A 20,399-nucleotide genomic window follows, 5' to 3' on the forward strand; every position below is an offset into this window, starting at 1 on the left:
AGGAGTAATGGAGCTGTCACTGGCTAAATCTGACCCCACAGTAACCCTCAGAGGGGCAATGATATGCTGCCCATCCCTCCACCCGAGTGGAGAGGAGAGTGGGCAGCAGAGTGAGGAGGGGGCCTTATCTGATGATAGCAGTCATCTTCACTGAAATGAGAAAAATAGAGGTCATTGTGTCACCGGAGCCCCACGGGATGAAGTGTTTATATATGTGTGCGGGGCAAGCTGAATCCCTGCGGAGAGAAGGATGCTGGTAGGATGCTGAACTGATTGTCGATGCTCGGCTGGAGCTGATGAAGGCTCCCTCCAGGCGATATGAAAAATATCACGTCCTCCCATTCCTGCAAACCAGTTAAATTACAGGTTGCGATGTGTGGACGCGCTCTCTCTCCCTCTCTCACACATCACAGCAGTCAGAGTTAGTCGTCCCTCACTATGTAGGTTACTTCCTCACTGGTTCGCATGCATCTCCGGGGCGCAATGAAGCGAAGCTCAGCCAAGAAGGCGTAATGCACGGAGAAGCGGGGGTGGGCGGGGGGTAATCTCGCATCCAATCTGATGTCTCGGCCGCTAAAGTCTCTCCGGTCTCTGGAGGGGTGGGCTACACATGCTTATTTTCCCAGACACTTTCCGTCCGTGGCGCGTCTCCGGCTTTGAACGCACTTGGGCTCCAGACACCGGTGGCTACTGACACACTCCCACACACACACACACACACACACACGCACACACACACACCCTCTCTCATTCACACAGCTTTGCAAATGCACAGCCCGGGACTGGACTGGCCGGAGGAATACAGCATCTGACTGGAAGCGCTGATGGTAGGGTGATTTTTTCTTTCTTTCTTTTTTCTTTGTTTTTGTCAGATCTTGCTCGTTTACGCACAGACAGCTGGGACCAAAGTCAGACAGCGTGTTGGTAGAACACGGACAGAAGCAGAACATCAGTAAATACGCAAAATGTTTTTTTTTTTTGTGGATGTTAATTATTAACTTTTGGTTTATTATTATATTTATATTACCACTGGACAGCTATTAGAATGGATTTCTTATATTAATTTGCCAGCGTTATTGCATCCAAAGTGACTTCATAACTTTAATAATTTACGTTTATGAACACCTGCCAAACAGTGTCGATCCGTCGGTGGATGGACGGACTCAAACCTCTGAAGATGTTTGTGGTGTCTGGAGTCAAGATGTTACTTGTTTTTCTTTTTTTTTTTTTTTCAAGCGCATCCAGAAAGCATGAATTGGTCGTTGTGTTCCTCCAATAATTCCTGAAGACTTTTTCCTTTGTGGCAAAAAAAAAAAAAAAAGTCTGAAGCTGCCTCAGCCACCAATGCTACTTTACTGAAAAAAAGTGACAATTGTTCGCTCTGTGTTTGTGGTGCGTTTAAAAAGTGAGCTTCTCGTGGATGGAAGGACTTGAAAGTTTTACAGCAGAGCATCGTCCACTTGCTTCCTCCGCCATTATGCTTTCCCCCAGTAAAACACCTGGAAATCTACTTGATGTAAAAGAGACCTTGTCAGCAACTTTTACTGCAAGATGGTTAGTTTTTTATGTGGTGGAGTCTTCAACGTAGGCATGTTGACTGGTCTGTAGCACCCACATGCATAAATTAGCCTGGAAGGAAGGGCTGTCCCTTCCTTGGTCACCTGTGATGGATACTGACCCCTGCACAGGTGATCTTTGCTTTGCCTGATATGGCTCACTAACCCTGGTGGAGCAGTGCGGGTTGGCCTGAACACCTGACGTTTCTCGATCTGACATTTCAGTTCTCATCACCCAAACAAATGTTATGCTGCTGATGATGCTAGTAAGGAAACATTCCTGCAGACTGCATCTAGCTATTTGCCATTTGATTTGCACCTTCTGACTGGTTGTTGTTATAAAGTGTAGTTTCACTGTTTTCTTTCTTTTTTTTTTTTTAAGGAATATGGACTACATTTAGAGATTTTGACAACCGTTTTATTGTCGGGGCACTAAAGAAGGGGCACTCTTGGGGTTTATTCAAGTAAAACTTCAGCTGCCACCGCAAACCATGACCACTGCACTCATGGATTTTTGGATAGACTGTGACCCATTGCGGTCGTCACACGTTGGCTCTCGTCAAACTTGTTCCAACCCTAACACTCAACCATTTCTTCCTGCTTTTATTTAGCTCAAACACATGTAATTCACTTCAACTGTCAGTGGTCGTAATGTTATGCTTCATTGGTGTGTCTTTTCATTTTACTCAAACAGGGTGAATCGGCTATTTGCACTGAATTTACGAGAACAGCCTCCAGTCCTGATCCAGCAGCCTATAAAAGCAACGCTGTCATGGACAAGGCACGATGAGAGTTGACCTTTTTCTTCATTTTCCCATCTTCCATCCCACTGCCTTGGCTCTCTCCTTAGGTGTGTGTGTGTGTGTGTATTTGTGTGGTTTAGGAATTACGTTGGACAAGATTAATCTTTTCTCCACACAGGAGTTCCTCATCTGGCCAAGGGGTCACATGCATCTTGCTGGCTGCAGCTCTGTATGTAAGAAATTGGTTAAAACACAGAGAAAAATTGGAGGAAAATAAGATTGATAAATGGAGGACAGAGCGAGAAAGACCAGCCGTGAGCTCCAGGCGTTACCACCGCTGCTGCTGCTGCTGCTCGGCCCCTCAGTGTTTTCTAGGATTGATCATCAGCCTTCACCAATAAACAGCCCGGCTCTGAGGATGTGTGAACTCTCCGAGGGGCCCCCTAATAGAAAAATCTATGGCTCTGTCCCCATCCCTCAATAAGTCGGATCCCGAATCCCTCAGTCCCACCTTCATCACTAACTTCTAACCTCATTTGTTGCTTTTGTTTTTCCACAGAGGCAATTACCTTTCTCACACCGTGCGCCACAGCGCTCCGGCTGCCGGCTGTGTTATCTCAGCAGCTGCAGCAAACGCGCTCACTGAATTTACAACTCAAACTTGCCTAAGGAACGTGGACCACACAGCATAATCTTTAGTTGATCCCGTCCCTGTGGCTCTTATCCCTTGTAAGAGCTGTTGTTTTATGAGGGATACAAAAAGCCGAGCCTGCAGTCTCCCCCCGCCCCCCTCCCAGCTGTTGACGGAGCGTCCGTTATTTCCAACGCGAGTCGGTTTGCTGGAGGAGTCTTGATTCTGTCTTGATTCTCCGGAGGGCAGCAGGGTGAGGAGAAACAAGGACCCGAGCCCTAAACACGACTGGAAAGGAAAACAAAACCTGCCGCCGAGGAATTTCATGATGCGCCTCGGTCAGCCAGCTGTGCAGTACAAACTGGATGTGGATGGCGGAGCTGTTGAATTCATTTTTTTTTTTTTTTAAGTGTAAGAAGCCCGGTCAAAGGTTCTTATTATTTGTACCCATTCATGCAGTCGTTATATGCCTCTGCCAACACCTCCCTCAGCCAGTCCTGCTTCTTAAAGTGACAAACTACACACCACTACTTTGCGTTCCTGCCTTCCTGTCTGTCTGCAGTATCCAGCCTGAGAAAGTTTCTCCCTCTTGATGAATTCATTCCCTGTTTTTTTTTTTTTTTTAACTGTATTCAAACAGAATGTCTCATGATGTCAGCTTGATTCAGCTTCCCCTCACCCACCGAGTAAACGTCTTTCAGTCGGTGCTGTTTGTGATTAATGGAACATCAAAAGCTCAGTGTGATACATTCCCGAGGATACGAGTCTGCCAGGGACACATAAACATCATTAATGAAGAAGAAGCAGATTGAAGAGAGACGGAACGAGGGTGAGGAGGCTAAAAAACTGGGAGGGGAACATTTATTTTTGTCAGCAATGTGATATAGAGGCTACTTACCTGTGGTTTTGTTAATGATTCCCCCTGTAAAGCCACTTTTGAGGGATGAAGGGACAGTTTGCACCCCGTGATCACGTTATGATCTACCATCAGTTTGCTGTGTGCAGCAATGGATGGATGGATGGCAGCTTTTCTCCCCTACTAACTCCATCTGGAAAAATCACATCTTCCTTTGCTCTTTGATGGCCAGTGGCAAAAAAAAAACTCGGAAGCTCACAAAGAAAACTTCTCCACTTAAGACGACAGCAATATTTATCCGAGTATGCAGTTCTCTCCTGGGCTCAGAGGCTTAATTACCCAGAAGAGGGGGAAGTAAAGATGAATAGCAATTATGCAACAGTATGCAAAGTGTCCTGAATTGTGGGGCTGTTGTAGATGGAACCATCACTGCTTTGTTCTCCAGATGAAAGTCTGGGTCAAGATTTCATGACACGGGTTCTAAGCTGTTTGTACATTTAAGTTATTTAAAGTCGTCCTGATGCACTTGAACTTTTGCCTCTTGTGTCACTCTACAGTCACAACGTCTTTTGTTAGGATTTTATGTGACAGACTAAGACAAAGCAATGTATACTGCTAATATGGAAGGAAAATACAACTAATTACAATGTTTGTTGAGCTGCTAAAGCTTCTCTTAAAAAAATTGGATATTTTTTTTATTTGTGATAGGAAATTTGCTTTGATTTTTGAATCAAAGAACCCCAACTTCTTTATGTCATACCATTATATGGTATGACATAAAGAAAAGCCAAATATTTTACAAGAAGGCAGTGAAAATATTTTATTTAACGGAAAAATCCATACTTACAAAATCATGTCAACAGTAAGGACATTTGGGGACTTGGGGCGTAGTTACTTAAAGATTTGCTTTTAAAATGGGACCAAAATCTTTACATACTTTTGCAAAACCACTGTGTGCCATAAATGGAAAATGTTGCTAACCCATTCTCTTTCCTTGTAGATAAAACATTTTACAGTCTGTTTTCTTCCTAATAAATAACACACAGTTTAGTTTTAGGTCCGGGAGGCTCAAATATTTCTGCCGTTAGATGTGTCAGCTGCCATCATATGCAAATAGGTTGTTTAATATTTAATGCGGTAACAAGCTATTTCGTTTTTTCAGAGAAGAACATGCCATTAAAGTGTGCATTCTGGACTGACTGGAATAATGTGGCATACATAGTAGAAAAGAAAATGTTAAATATTTATGCAAATGTCTGACAAGGAAGTGCCTTTGGGCAATAATCCCAACAACTCCAATAAGAGCTGCTCTGAAGACCATCAGTAAATGCCCTGGAGGTGTCACTCTATGGGAGCTGCGCATGCAAGAGGGTGGGGAAAAAAAAAAAAAAAAAAGCAATCAAAATAAAATCTCATTTTGTGTCTTTTCCCGTGTCTTCCCTGCGGCGCCAGCGTGAAGGATGTAGAGCCGGAGGTGGGGGCAGGATGGAGTGCTCCTGGAAGACGGTGCTGCTGCTGGTGTGCGCATCTCTTGGGGTCCAGTACACGGCTATCCGGACCCTGAGGGACTCGATGTCTGGACCCTGTCAGAGAGCCTACCGCTGCAGGAGCAGATACCACAGAGGTACCGTCGGATGGCACATTAAAACCTTGCTAACGTCTAAAAAGTGTGCAGATATAACAGAGACAATAAGTATTAAACAGAACAATGTTTTGCTCATTCAATATAATTTAAACACCATATATCAGAAACAATCCAAGCAGTTCATACTTACAAAGAAATCTAACCAAGTATACCGTAAACTTGAGTAAATAAGTAAAAGGACAGAAAGAACACACCGAAATCAGTTAAATGCCTAAAAGCCTTTTTTGTAACAAATAAACTACATGCATGCATATCAAGATGGAACTGACATTTATTTTGACAAACCTCTTTTTTGTTGTTGTTCTTTAAAGCTTTCTCTCATAAAGTCAACCTTGTGGTTATGAGACGGCGCTCATCATCCGTCAGGGTTTTACTTTGAGTGTAAGACTGCTCTGTCTTCATTGCATCCTCTTTGGAAATCTACGAGTTGGCTTTCATTTTCCATCCCCTCTAATCTTTAAATTATTATATCAATGCATGAAAACCTTTCTGCATTTTTGGCTTTGCCACGCACAACCATTAGGCGATTATACGAATGTGATTGCCTGAGAAAAAAAACAACACAAAAGCCAGATTTAGACGGAGTTACAGTTTCTTGACTCACGGTTCTAAATCCTGACCAGCTGACAACCTATTTCCATTTGCAGTTTTTACTCATTTTCCCTGCACTCCATTTTTTTGTCTCTTTTCCTTGTTTTTCTTCTACATTTTAAAGCTATATTTAAAAAAATAGTTGCAATCCGCTAGCACAATGTTAGAGTTTTACAAATTTCTTACCTGGTTTTAAAATTTCAATCTGAAATGGGGTTTTTTTTCTTTGTCTTCTGTGCCTTTTGGCCATTTCTTTTCTTAATTTACTTCAATACCAATTAAATGTGTCATTCCACAGTAACTTTATGGGCATATTTCTCTTGATTTCATTGGGTATGTGGATTACGTTGTTTGCAACTGAGTATTGGTGTGAATTTCATATCAATAGCCCCTTTAAAAGTGCATTTTCTGAAAAGACGAAAACCTGAAATACATCAGCTGGGGACACAGAGAAACATTCAATACTTGATTGGTAATATTATAATTTCAACAAAAACTTTTAGAAACAGTTTTTAACATCAGTGCAGTTATAGATGCAAAATAAAAAGGAAATCTGAGCACTGAAAATGGGGATTCCCTGTAAATGGAGAAAAGAAAAATGAAAAATGCATTATTTGTCTTGCAATTATCCTCCCATTTACCACCATTAATACACTCTCACTGCACAGATGTAACTTGCCAGCGAAAGGCTCCTGAATAAAAAAAAAAAAAAAAAATCCTCTTTGCAATCAACTCTTCATCAGCTGTAATTGCCCATCAGTTATTTGGCTCTATATTTAGAAATCTCCTATTTCATAACCCGCCTTTGAAAACTGCCATCAGTCTCCTAGATGTTTGTGCTAAATAATTTAAACTTTATTGGCTTTAATCTGTAGTTTCCCCAGGAATAAATATAGAAATAACACTGCAGTTCACATTTATGAGTTAAAGCTGGTCTTCTGAAACGAACCGCTTTTTCACACAGCGTTAAAGTAATGATTGCAGCATTTTCTGGAATAAGTTATTTAAAGGCTGTTCTTAAAACATCGTATGAATGAACATAATTTTGAAAGCACTCGTCTTTTTCTTTCCCTTGCTCAAGACTCCAGATGGGCTGCCTTGTGCGATGACAGCTGGATGCCCGTCGAGTTGCCTCAGAAGCACATACTGCTTTTTGCGACAACGCGCAGCGGCTCCTCGTTCACCGGACAGCTACTCAACCAGCATCCCGGGATCTTCTACGTCTTTGAGCCCCTTTACCACGTCCAGCAGGCCTTCACCAACTCCAGCAGCAGGTTGCGTCGAACTTTAGACCGCCGGGCCTTGCTTGGAGCATACAGAGACCTCCTCTTAAACCTGTACACCTGTGACCTTCACTTCATGGAGAACTACATCCGCCCTGAGACCCAGGATCACATCACAAGCTCCTTTTTCCGACGGAGCTCAAGCCATGCCCTCTGTTCTCCTCCAGTTTGTTTGGAAGGGGCGGTTGCTGCGATGTCTGATTCGCCTGATGAAATCTGGTGTCCTAAGAAGTGCGGGGCTCTGAACCTCACTCTAGCCGCCATGTCATGTTTGTCAAGAGGACATGTAGCCATAAAAACCGTGAGGATCCCTGAGGTGGGAGACCTGCGGACTCTGACGGAGGATCCGCGTCTGGACCTGAAGATCATCCATCTGGTGAGAGACCCCAGAGCCATCCTCGCTTCCCGCATCATGGCGTTCTCTGACCAGTTTCGCGCCTGGAAAATATGGAACGCCACTGGACGCCAGCCTCGATACGTGGACCTCTCGCAGATCACCAGCACCTGTAAGGACATGGCTGCCTCTGCAGAAACGGGCCTGCAGAGACCAGCGTGGCTGCGAGGGCGATACATGCTGGTGCGGTACGAGGACTTGGCTCTTCACCCAAATGCCGGGGCGGCTGAAATTTACAGGTTCGTGGGTCTGGAGATGGAGGACAGGGTGAGGATGTGGATATTGAAAAACACCAACAGCAATGTGTCGGCTCCCTCTGAGTGGAATTACAAATACTCCACCACGAGAGACTCCAGAGCCACGGCAGAAAGTTGGAGGCTTCGTCTCAGCTTTGACATTGTGAGAGCTATTCAGGATCTTTGTAGCGACACGTTGGCTCTGCTCGGATACAAGCAGGTTCATTCTGCTGCCGAACTCAGAAACTTGTCACAAAGTTTAGTGGAGCACAGAACGTTTCAGCCTGTCACATGATGATGCAAGAAATCTGCTTATTTAGAAAACGTCTCTATGCTCAGATTTTGGTCTGTCAAGACGCGGATAAAATGAATGTAACTTATTTGAATCCTGACTGATGCCTGAAATATTTTGCTATAGTTGGTAAGTCTTTGTTAAATATGTCAAAAGTGCCATTTTTTTTTTTTACATGAAGAAAACTGGGAAACACAAGGATGCACTATTGGTGCTACTACTTCTGCTGTTTACCTATACCTATAACTCTTAGGCATTGACCAGGGGATTCAGTCAAGACTTTTTAAAATAATTAGCGTCTCTCAAGATGCATCCCCAGAAAACTCTTGTTTTTGCTTAGCCAATGTTTAAAAAAATTACAGCCTTTGTATTTAAGCCAAGTTTATAGTTTTTATTAATTTAACAACCCAAAAGTTTCTTCTTCTACAATTCAGCTCAAAATGATTTATACCTTTATCAAATTTAGATTTAAGGTAATTTTTTTTATCCATATGTTTCTTCAGACTAAAAGTAACATCAACATGTTGTAGTCTAACATTAAGTCAAAAATCTAATGGGGAATAATTTTCCATTTGGCAAAAGATAAATGGTCCAACTTTGTCAGCATAAGAAGGAGTATATCGGTAAACTGCCAATAAATCTGTCTAATTGATAATTGAGGATGCAGACAGTTTTTGCCATGTCAGTGTTGTTTTTTTCTTTTTGTTTACTCCTCTTATATAATATTTTTGTCAGTCAGGAGATACCTGTGTTAATGCTGATCCACAACAAGCTTTTTAATTGAATGACTAAATGGTTATGAATAATTTAGGCTTAGCAGAAAGTGTTTCTCTCTTTTAAAATACATAAAACATCAGCGACTGTACTGGCTGCTGCAGTTTCTCGTCCATCTTTGACATATAACCAGCTCTGCACTGCGCAAAGCGGAGAACAGCTTAAACTCTGCTCATCAAATTTTAAGACATTTGACTTTTATTTAACTTTTATTAATCACAATAACAACTTATATTATAGTTTTCTCAGTCGACTTTTAGCACACCAAAATATTAAACAGAATGGACATGCTAGTGCTAGGCTAGTCTAGCACTCAAGCTAACCGCTCTATTTGAAAACACCATTAACAGGAACAAGAAAAGCTCGTGTGTTTTGATCCATACTTATTTTTAAAAACAAATGTTTAATCTACATGTTTACTTTTCTAGAACTATTGAGAAAATAATACATTTGCTTTCTTAAGCTAACTATGTGCTCAAGGAGGGTCTTAAAGCATCCAGCAGAATATCCACTTGGGACAAAATATCCCTGTCAAGAAACATTAGGCTACACTGTCCTTCACATCATTTGTAGGTGAGTTAATATTGATGGTACAAAATTTTATTTTATGCATGCACATTGCATCAGTTGTAATGTGGTTATAGACTCAGTAACAGAATCTGGCATGACTCAGACCAGAGTTAGGGATAAATAATCCAGATGAGGACAGTAAAAAACACTGTTCTGATCTTAATATTGACTAGGTCGTTATTGAGACCTCAGATCTTCAAGAACATCATGTGAAAGAGTAAGGTCAACAACAAAGTGAAAACAGGAATAAAACGTATTATTTTATGCTAGGCATTTTTCCAGGATGGAAATAGGTGTAGATCACAAACAACGAGGGCGTGGGGATGCAGCATCAGTGCAATTTTGCATTTGCAGAAAAGTTTAGGGATGCAATGTTTCTTATTTTCAAACCCAAGCTTTAAAATATTCTTAAATGTAGGAGATGATCTGATCTGTATCTCCTTAGTCATTAGTCCAACTAGCTTTCTGTCAAGGTGGCTCATTGTTTGCTCACCATTATGTTGAGAGTCCATCTGTTCTGCAAACCAACTTAAAGGAACAGGGAGTAATAGCAATGGCTTCCTCTAAAACAGAGGCTAATTATTCAACAACAACAAAAAACCCTGCAAACCTTTTGAACATTTTAGACAAAGGAGATATGTTGTAAAAACCCAAGTGATCTGTGACATTTCCTTTGGAAACCTTGCAGACATTTTACAGCTAGCTCCCAATTTAAACATCTAGTTGGCCAGGAGAAGCAAATGTTCAAATGCAAATCCTCCAGAGCAAAAGGTTATGAAGGCTGGTGAATGCAGTTCCTTCCTCCTCTTTTCTGTAGAGCTGTATGTTCCCGTCATTCAATATTTTAGATGCTTTCAGATAACTGCAGTATCATCTTCAGCAGAACGAGGAGCGTCATCTCCCATTGCAGTGTGTTGAAAATAAAACACAGCAATTTCCACACCGTATTTTCTGCATTATGTCTCCCCTCCTGTGAGCTGAAGTCAGTTGCTCTCCCTCATCCCTTCACCTTCATTTCCAGCTATATGAAATGCCTCCGCAGCACATAAAACATCCCCCGTCGTGAGGTATGTGTAAACACCATCTGCAAAAGAAACTCAGCCTGAACCTATCCACACATTTTTTTTTGTAACCATCTCCAGTGTTTTTGTGCAATCACAGGCTTTGTCTGACGAATTTTTGAAAAATTACAGAAATGGCGAAAAGGTCAGAATATGTTTGTTTTTGCAAGGTGAAAACGTTCTGTCCCCGAGAAGGGGGATGTACGGTCTCAGAGCTGCCCGACTTTAGGTTTCTATTGAGAGCTTGTGAATAAATCTGTTTTGTCTTCACTATCAAAAATAAACTCAACTTTCTTTAGGGCTGTAAGAGCGCCAAGGTTATGTGCTGGACATGTTTACACATTGTGTACTAGTATTTATTTGAGAGTTTTGATTAAATAACTGCAACTTATTTCTGAGTGAATGAGTGCAGTCCTCTGTCATCATGTTGGGTTTAGATGTCTTCTGGCCTTATTTCATCTGAAGAGTCTCTTGTAGCTAATGTGTCACTCACAAAAAACACAAAATCCGTGGACTGTGTTTAATTTATATTCAGATGTCAAAGGAACAATATCAATATGATTCAGCCTTCGTCTGCAGTGCAAACTAACCAGAGATTTTATGGCGACGAGTGGCGTTTATTCTGGTTTTTGTGTCTAAACAGAGGAAGGATGTGTGCCGTCTCCAGGCACCGACCCATTTCTTCTAATGTGGAGCCGCTGTCTTGCGATTAACACTGGGAGTAGTTTCTGAGGAGGCACTCATCATGTGAAACACAGACAAACCACTGAGCGGCTGTGATTTTCTTCCTTTTAAATGTGAATGTTGCATTGAAAAGCGTCATTCACATCCCTACAGAGGCTGCAGCTCTTCCCCACTGGTAGCTATCAGCTTTCTTGCTTGTGATGTTGATGAAAGCCACAGCCGAGTGATGGAAAATGTGCAATTTAAGTACAACCGTCATGCTGCTCCATAAGTAGTATTAAATCTGAGGTGAAATTGTTCCTTTAATAATGTCTTTTTAGGCACCCGGTTTTCCCATCTTTCTTGTAGTTGCTGACACCAGGGATATCTGAGCACAAAGAATTGATCTACAGATTCAGCCGAGGAGAAGCAGGATTTAAGATGCATCGAGAAAAGACCAGCCCCCTTTCTTTGAACTTAATCTGCAAGGCTACACAAACTGGCCATAAAGCAGAGCTTTATGACACGTGGGGAGACGTACTTCATCGGTTTTTCCATCCGCAGCCTGACACACAAAGCTGCAAGTGGCCTGAGTCAGCCAGCAGCTAATTACCCATTTCTTCTCCACTCAATACAGACAACCCCTTTTCTGTTTCCTTAACTGTGCTGACAAATTCAGGTCTTATTGATGCTGGAAACAAGATGCTGTGGGGAGAAAATGCATAGCAGCACACCTTTCATCAGTGGTTCTCATCCTCACCTGTCAAACAGTTAAACAATGCCACTTTATGTTTGAGGAAACCACAGACGGTTCGAACTTTTTCAGGTTAGGCGCTTTAGATAACAGTTTGTGTGCTGCTTTATTAGAGAGCACTGCAGTGAGAAGCTCAGTTTTAACCTCTTAACCTTCACTGAGTGATAATAGCAACCGGGACCAAACACAATTTTCAAATATAGGGCATGCAAAACATTCATGAAAGTCTCCTGCAGACATGTCGTATGGGCAAATAATCACGTTTTTAAGTCACACGAATGAGATAATCTGTGAATAGAGCATACAATCTAACAAAGTATTTACTGTAAGTTTGTCAGAAAGCAGGGTTACATCTACACACTCTCTTTTTGATCATCTATGCCTTGTTTTCTGCATGTTGCTACTTGTGATTTTAAGGCAATTTATTTATAAGCAAATGGTTCTTTTTGCACCAAGTCGTGCATTCTGTGACACTTTTCCACCTTTGCATCTTCAGCATAGTTTGGCCTGTAGAGGAATAAATGTATGAACAGTAACTGCTTAGGACAGCCAGAGCAAACTGTCTCACATTTAGTGTTAAAACTGCTTTGTGTTTTCACACGAGTCTTACGCCAAAGTCTCCCAGGTGAAGGTTTTCTAATATTGCCTCCAAATTGCGACTTTCTCTGCTTGATAGTTCTTGGGGGTAGCAAAGATAAGCCACAGGGCCATCCATGCAACAAAAAGGCTTTTACTCATTAAAGTTATAACATGCATCTGGGGTTTTATGACAAACTTTTAACTTCTCTAACTCCAATACACATTGCATTTCAATCCCCTCCTTAAATCACCTAAATCCAAGATACAAGTGTGCCATAAAATACCTCCATGCACACAGGTCGGTTTCTTGTTTTTTGTTGTTTGATATGTAGCGAGAGCAGAGGTACAAAGGTTAGAACTCATCCAAGGATTCATGCACATTTCTCAGATAAAAGTAAAAGGAAGACATTTTCATTCCAGTGATGGTTTGGGAGCATGTGGAGAGGGCACATGCTGACATCTGTTACCCCACAGTGTCTTGGAATCATGCACAGCAACACAGATTCTCCAATAAGTCTGGTGGGGGGTTTTTTCAAAGCATTAATTTGTTTAGTCCCTCTCTATATTTTAGAATAAGTTCTTCTTACATCAGCTCACGAGAAGAGAGTTACGTATTTTTGCACAGCTGGATTGCAATAGTGTGCCTGATCTGCATATTTTAGTTGAAAAAATATTAAAAAACGCATCATTCTTAGATGTGTCTTTTTTTTCACTGTGGTGAAATTTTTGTCAAGCAGAGACACACAAACCAGGACAAGCAGGGACCAAGGATTTTAGCCACATTTGGAGCAATCAAGCTGCTTGTAACTTGAATAGACAGTGATGTTTTACTTTGCACTCTTTCTTGCAGCATTACAAAGCAAGCCACATTAAAACGTTAGACTTTCAGAGGCTTGTCAAGTTTTCATGTCACAGGAAGAACCTGACTGCTATATTTTCATTTACAAGCCTAAAGGCATCGAGTTGCTTCCATATGTCTGGTTTCCCTTTTGGTTTTAACAAGTGACTTAACAAAGTGTGGCTAATGAACTGCCTGAGAAGTGAATATAACGAGAGTCTAGTTCTGCGCCACTTAGAGCAATTTATTCTTCTTTCTTTATCACTTAATAGATGAATGAATACAAACCGTCTGCATGGACCTCATTTTATTTCCTATTAAAACTCCATGCTGATGAAGATTGCCTGACTCCGGCCTCACCGCGCTCAGGACCGGCGTCAGCCAGCTTCCTGTTCTGGGAGTAAGCATCCACTTGACCTTCTGTCGCTACTGTTGTGTCAGTGTCAGCCGATTCGGCTCTATCGTATAAATTCCCACCTGCTCCATCCCAACGCCCCTCTGTAATCACCAGGCTTAACCATTAGCTGGATCATAATGAGATGTGGGAGCAAAGGAGGAGGCGAGATGCCCTTGGAGTTGCTCCTCCATTTTGCAGGTGCGTCGCCTGACTCTATCGTCTTCCGCTGTTTCTTTATGGTCTTTATCTCGGTGTGCAGCCAGAAAGTCTGCAAATTCCAGCCTGTCGAAACAGCGAAACACGGCAGACTGTGTTGAACAATATCAACGCAACATACATGATGCTGTGTGTTCAGAAGAAGACAAGGGAGCTTGGCTGCTGGTGGAGAAAAAGGGAGCATTCTTTTTTCCATCTAAGAGCTCCACAAATTGCTTGCCATATAGAAAGGCATTAATTTTAAGAAAAAATAAAATAAAATAGGAGCTGCCGAGAGCAGAGAACAAAACATGTTGGCGTCCCTGCTAAAATTACCTGAGAAAAGTGCCGTTGATAACTGAAGAAACGTCTCCAGGAAATTATTATTTCGTATTTGGATCAACCTGACGATGCAGCAGAGGACACAATTTCAGCCTGATGGAAACCGAGAGCTACAGCAGCCTGTAATTTAGCACAAACTAAGTGCACACAGTCCATCACGTCTGAAATGTTCTATATGAAAATTACCGGAATATAAATGAAACGCTTACAATTTTAAGTTCAGCTGTTTGTTCTCGGCTGACGCCATCATAAAACCCGCAGAGGCACTTCCAAAAACAGTTTGCATTTTTCATTCTCCTTACAGGGAACCGAAGATATCATTTACAGAGAGATTATGGGACATTTAGGAGCGAATGAAGCCTCTTCGCACCACAGTATCTTTATTACCAGGGCCACTCAGGCCCTTAGCAGACATCAGCCTCTGTCACACCCATCATTCATGTACAGTTATTTGCCCCCAATGCACTTACCGCAGATACACACACAAACACAAAGAGTCCCCGCTCTTCATTGATCATCTTCACCTATTTTTTTTCTTGACTCATTGTCAGATGTTTTTCTTTGCAAAGTGCTTCTTTGCTATATATTTTTTAATAAAAGGTTCGTTTTTATGACATCTCTCCGCTGTGTCTGAGTTCAGTCTCACATCATTTATTGTGTTTACCACTGATCTTCATAATAGGGAATTCAGTGCAATCATCAAACGGCCAGCTGGCACAGCTGCGACTGGGTAGAGCTCCTCTAGGTAAGAGCAGGCGGGTTGTCAGCAGTAGCTCTCCAGCAGACTGCAGGTAAAAAGAAAAGGGAAAACGCCAGCAGCAGATTTCCTGATGTATTAGCTGAGTGAAATGATCTAAAATTCACAAACTATTGGCCAGACAATCTCCTTCGGGATTTTCCTGTAGGGATCAGATTTCGCGGTTCGATCAGCTACGACACGTTGTGCAGATCGGCGAAGCAGCCCCACGCCATCACTCTGCCACCACCATGTCTGACTGTGAGGATGAATTTCTGAAATGTTGAATCAGGTTTTGCTCACGCCAGCAAGGCACACCTTCCCAACCCTTCAACTCTGGCTTGGTGAGTCCACAGAATAAGTTTGAAAGACTATAAAGATGTTTTTAGGAAAATATAAGACATGCCTTTTCGTTGCTGTTCAGTGTTTTTACTCCCATAAAACTCGAAGCCATTTTTATCCCGTCTGAACGTTATTGGCAAATAATGAACTCTGCCTTTAATTGAGGCAAAGAAGGAATGTGGTGCTTTATGTCTTGTTCTTGGTTCGCCGACTATTCCTTGAGAGGTTTCCCTCTGCTGCTTGTTTTCTCCACTGGTGGACAATAGATCTCACCGGGTTGTTTTTGGGAATTCAATCTCACTCACTCATTCATTGGCCACTTGAGGTTAAGTGTCTTGTCCATATCTAAGGAGGAAGATAAAACTAAACGCACAAGTCTGAGTACAAGACAACTACTCAGTAACTACTGACCTGCCCATTAGAAAACATACATTTTTATTAACTTTGCTTTAAAAACTGGTTTCATGACATGGAAAGCAGAAAAAGAAGAAATCTATAACCATACCAATACATTTTCACACCACCTTGCACTTAACTTTATTTGTTAAGTATTTTACCTACCTATGAGTTTGCATATTTACAAAAATTAAACCCTCAATTAATCTCATCCTTTTTTGCACTGCATGAGATTATGTAGTGATTGCTTAACCACAGTGATACAGCAAACGGTTATTACGGACACCACAATCACGAGAATTAAAAATACATTACTTTCTACCCTTGTGCTATGTTGGAGCTATTTTTATGACGCACAATGAAGCAGCAGCAGGAGTTCTGGCAAGAGAGACGTGGCTCATCTAGGGGCAGAAAATGAGAACTAACACAGAATCAAACGCGAGGCAAGTAACAGCAGGTTATTCCTGAGAGAGTAAATAGCTCAATATGTACAGTCAGCCTGTTTGGTGCGTTCTTTGCTATGCTTGCTTGTGGTCATTTTTGAAAGCGATATAAAATGCTGCCAACAAACTTAAGAAAACACATCCGTGTTTATCGTCACATGAGAAAAATTACATTTAAGTTTGTATTGTAGGAAGCTGCTTTAAAGAAGAGAAATATGGCAATGAAGCTATGAACACCAAATACTCTATTGCAATTAGAATTCATACATTTTCAAAGAATTGACAATTACTACAGTAGTAAATGCATGAATAGATTCTTAATTATACTAACATTCTGACAGTGGTTAAAAGAGCTCTTTTTAATCAAGCCAATAACACCTTAATTACATGTAGGGGATTTTCTTGGCTCGTAAAAGAGAAGCTCCATGGCTCTGTGATGAAAATGCAACACAGGCCATTTCAGTCCCCAGCTGTTCCTTTGGGCCGAACAATTCACTCCATGGTTTGTTGTGATAAGCTATTTGGTTTAGCCTCTGAATATATATGTTTTGTACAAACAACATCATGCAAACACGTGAAACAGCCCATACATGCATGTTTCGCCTCTAAATGCAACACATTCTTATATTTGTTGTAAATAGTCTTGTGCAAAGATTCTTCAAAGGTTTTTCTTTTCTGGTTTATTTGTCTTTTGCAAATCAAGGTCTGTCTCAATGTTGTTTTTGATGTATTGAATTATTCCAGGTTTTTCTTTCTGATTCAGTGCTTCTTTAGTGTTTATTTATGGATCCAGTTTCTTCAGGGTCCATTTAATATTATTTTCCTCACTCCACTAATCCTGGCCCCAGTATGTAAACTACCTGTTTTCCTTCACTTTTCGCTGAATTGTCCTTTTATTCCCCTCATGGTTCCTATTTTTATTGTTAGGTTCCTCTGTTCTTGCCCCCTCTCCTGCTCCTGTCTCCCTCTGTTGTCTTCTTTTGGGTGTATGTTGGTGTGTAAACCATCACTTTCATCATGATTCTGCCTCCAAGTTTGAGTTGAACTCCTACATAATTTCACCCCTTGACAAAATCAGGCTCAGTCACTGTACTGGCTTCAAGCATGATTTTCTTTGGTTTTATGTTTATCAGCATATACACGAAGGTCAAAAGACATTTCATGTCCCAAAACTTATTAAATAGGTGTTCATAGAAAATAGAGATGAAAAATTGGTTTCTGAGTTTCTATGTATTCTTGTATCCTTGGGGTGTGAGAGTCTCTCTGCTGGCAGCTTCTCTGAAGGATCTTACCCCAGGCATAATCTTTCTTCCGGAAGGTTTCAGGAAAAAGCCAGTCCAAATCTTTTTCAAGTGAGCAACACTCAAATGTTTCATACAGGAGGCGTCTCCCCCTCCATCTTTTGCTGCTCGGCATTTCTGTCCTCCTTTCACAGCGAGCTCCCTTTTTGCTGGCTTGTAGGCGAGAAAATGTCTGTGAGATTTCCTTTTTCCTCTCCTGCCTTATTAAAGTCTTTCAAAGGCGAACCAAAGCAAGAAAGGAGGTGTGGGTTGAAGCATCACAGAGTTGGTAAGAGAAAAGTGCGAACACAACGCCATTGGCTGAGATCGGACCACACGTGAGGCTTCGAGACTCGTTTGGCCTATACTTTCTGCTTACTGCCCACTCATCCCTGCTGAGATTTTCACAGCAACTTTGAAACGCTCACGCCGTTTCGCTTTTTCTGCTTTTTATGTAACATACCTTTGAATGAGTCACATTCCTGCCTTTTTGCTCCTTCAATTCTCCTGCTGCCAGTACTGCTCTGGCAAATTACCAGAGAACAAATACTGTGCTTCCATTTGTTCTCATCCGCAATTTTCCAATTCTGAGCAACCTAGAGGAATTTAGCTTCACAAAGCCGTCTCTCCACGAGCGTGGCTCCGCCTGGTTCTGACCTGGACAGATTAGTCTCCGTTAGCAGATCCTAGGCGCCTCTTCCTCTTTTTTCATAACCGCTCCATGAGTAGTACAAGATACGCCAAGTTGTGTTTTGCGTGCATTTGCTGATTTGGCCTTGACTTACACCACCGTATGAGCAGAGGCCAGACCTTGCGAACTCCAAACAACAACTCTTTGACCACCTCAGTGAACAAGCAGACATACTCTCTGCTATCAAAGCTGCTCAGTGTGGAGGAGAGTAATTATGAGCAGTGCAAGGAACACAGGCGTTAACTTTAGAAGCAGAATAACTGGGATTTAGCAGCCCTGCAAGCAGCACGTCTCTTCGAAGAATGGGTGTGCAAGGGAGAAGCGAGAAACTGTCAACATTACAGTTTTGTGCCAGTGGGAAACAGCAGAACTACATAAAGTTAGTTTGGTGTGACATGCATATTATTCTGTTTGAGTTTTTCTTTTCAATAAAGCTCCAGTGCGGATGTTAGTGTACATATTTTGACTGTATTACTAAACATGACTGCACACTTTTGAAGAAAAAAAAGTGCCACAAGACAAATAGATTTGTATGCTTAGCAAACTATTAGCTGAACTGAATTGTTTTCGTTATATTTAGGCGAGCAATAAACTTCTGCAAGACAAAATGAAATATCTGGATTAATTTCAGTCCATAAAACCGCAAACTCGAGGTTCTCCATTGATGAGTGTCACTGCAAATGACTGGTCAGAGCGCCAAACGCAGCTCCTGTGCTTTCAGTGTATGGAGATTGTCACCTGCCCCCCTGCAAAGAAAAGCAAAAAAAAAAGACTGATGGAATTTCATTTTTGTTCAGAAATTTTAAAATCTATCACAATAGAAAACATGCACATTTTTTCAGTTCTCACTGTGTGCATGCTAGGGAGAAAGCGTAGGCGAAGCATTCATTTTCAAATGTCCGTATTCATACCAAAGTGCTGCGTGCATGGGGAAGGAAACAGTTTAAAGTTTTTTCAAGACAGCATTAACAGGAACTGCATTAAAATATGCTAAAGCCAAATTAACAATTTGCATGAAAACAGAGCGTGATACGCAAGCATTAGCATAGCACTTCAACACACAAGTCTACATGCACCCATGTGCAAGATTTAAGTTTACTGAAGACTGTAGCTGCATATGTAGAATCAGCAATGCCCTTAGAAGCGTGCAATAATGTACGTCTGTGAATAAACATCTGTCAAAGTCAAGATAAGCAGATACTGCAGCATCCGCAATGTCGTTATTGAATGAGTTTAAGTTTGAAGAATCTGTCTGATCCTAAAGGTGACTACATTAAAACTGACTTTGTACAGCAATTCAGAGTAAAAACCTGAATATTTCCAAAAGTAGGAAGCCCTCATGAGGGCGTACTGTGGCTTTGATGGATAATCAGTATTCATCATGATGTAAATCATGAATTTAATTTTATTCTTAAACAGTACAACTACGATTAATAAAAATCTTCAGTAATTAACACATTTGTATTTGAATGCATTTGTATTTCAGATGACAGCCTCTTCATCATTACTACAATGTGCTTGTAATCCTCAGTCCTTCCTTCTCTGCTAAATCCCAGCGTCCTTTTCTGCTCCGACCCTTTTTTTGTTTCCAGTCACACAACCTAAGTCTCATCAGTGCCTCGGGGATGACATGTCTGCTGATGCTAACAAATGACGAACGTCCCCGCTGACAAGAAGTCCATCTATCTGTGTCAGAGTAATTGAATTTCATAAATATAATCAGAAGGGTCTGTTATGAAGGGACCTGTAGTCTGGTCTCTTCTTGGCAGTGACTGTTCTATACACATCTAACACTGCCTGCAGCCTGATTAACAAGTGAAAGTGTCTGCATGATAACCATTGAATGCACATACATTTGTCTGAGCAAGGAATATTCAAGTTGCAATTATTTGCCAATTAACTTTTGCTGCATTCTCATGTTTGGTTTTAAAACAAACCTCGTTCAGAAACCCCACAAGACAAGATTGCATTACCCAAATAAATCAGTGTACCATGTGCGGACTGCCACTATTGATCAAAACAAATCAAGGCAGAAAACTTTGAAGTTATCGGACCCTATTTAGTTTTGATATTTTCAGAGTTTTCTGCTTTGATCAAAACAAATCAACGCT

At 41.4% G+C, this 20,399-nt stretch overlaps 1 protein-coding gene across 1 annotated transcript; it reads left to right on the forward strand.

Moving 5' to 3' along the window:
- Window positions 1-305: 305 nt before the first annotated feature.
- LOC106962157 (carbohydrate sulfotransferase 1) lies at window positions 306-11,023 on the forward strand. The gene is made up of 3 exons (XM_015056385.1): window positions 306-827; window positions 5,239-5,410; window positions 7,104-11,023. The coding sequence occupies exons 1-3, from the start codon at window positions 825-827 to the stop codon at window positions 8,228-8,230; spliced, it is 1,302 nt and encodes a 433-aa protein (XP_014911871.1). The 5' UTR covers window positions 306-824; the 3' UTR covers window positions 8,231-11,023.
- Window positions 11,024-20,399: the final 9,376 nt, after the last annotated feature.

The sequence above is a fragment of the Poecilia latipinna genome, unplaced genomic scaffold (assembly GCF_001443285.1).
Source record: "Poecilia latipinna isolate Pla-1442-1.1 unplaced genomic scaffold, P_latipinna-1.0 Scaffold1378, whole genome shotgun sequence".
Classification (NCBI taxonomy): Eukaryota; Metazoa; Chordata; class Actinopteri; order Cyprinodontiformes; family Poeciliidae; genus Poecilia; species Poecilia latipinna.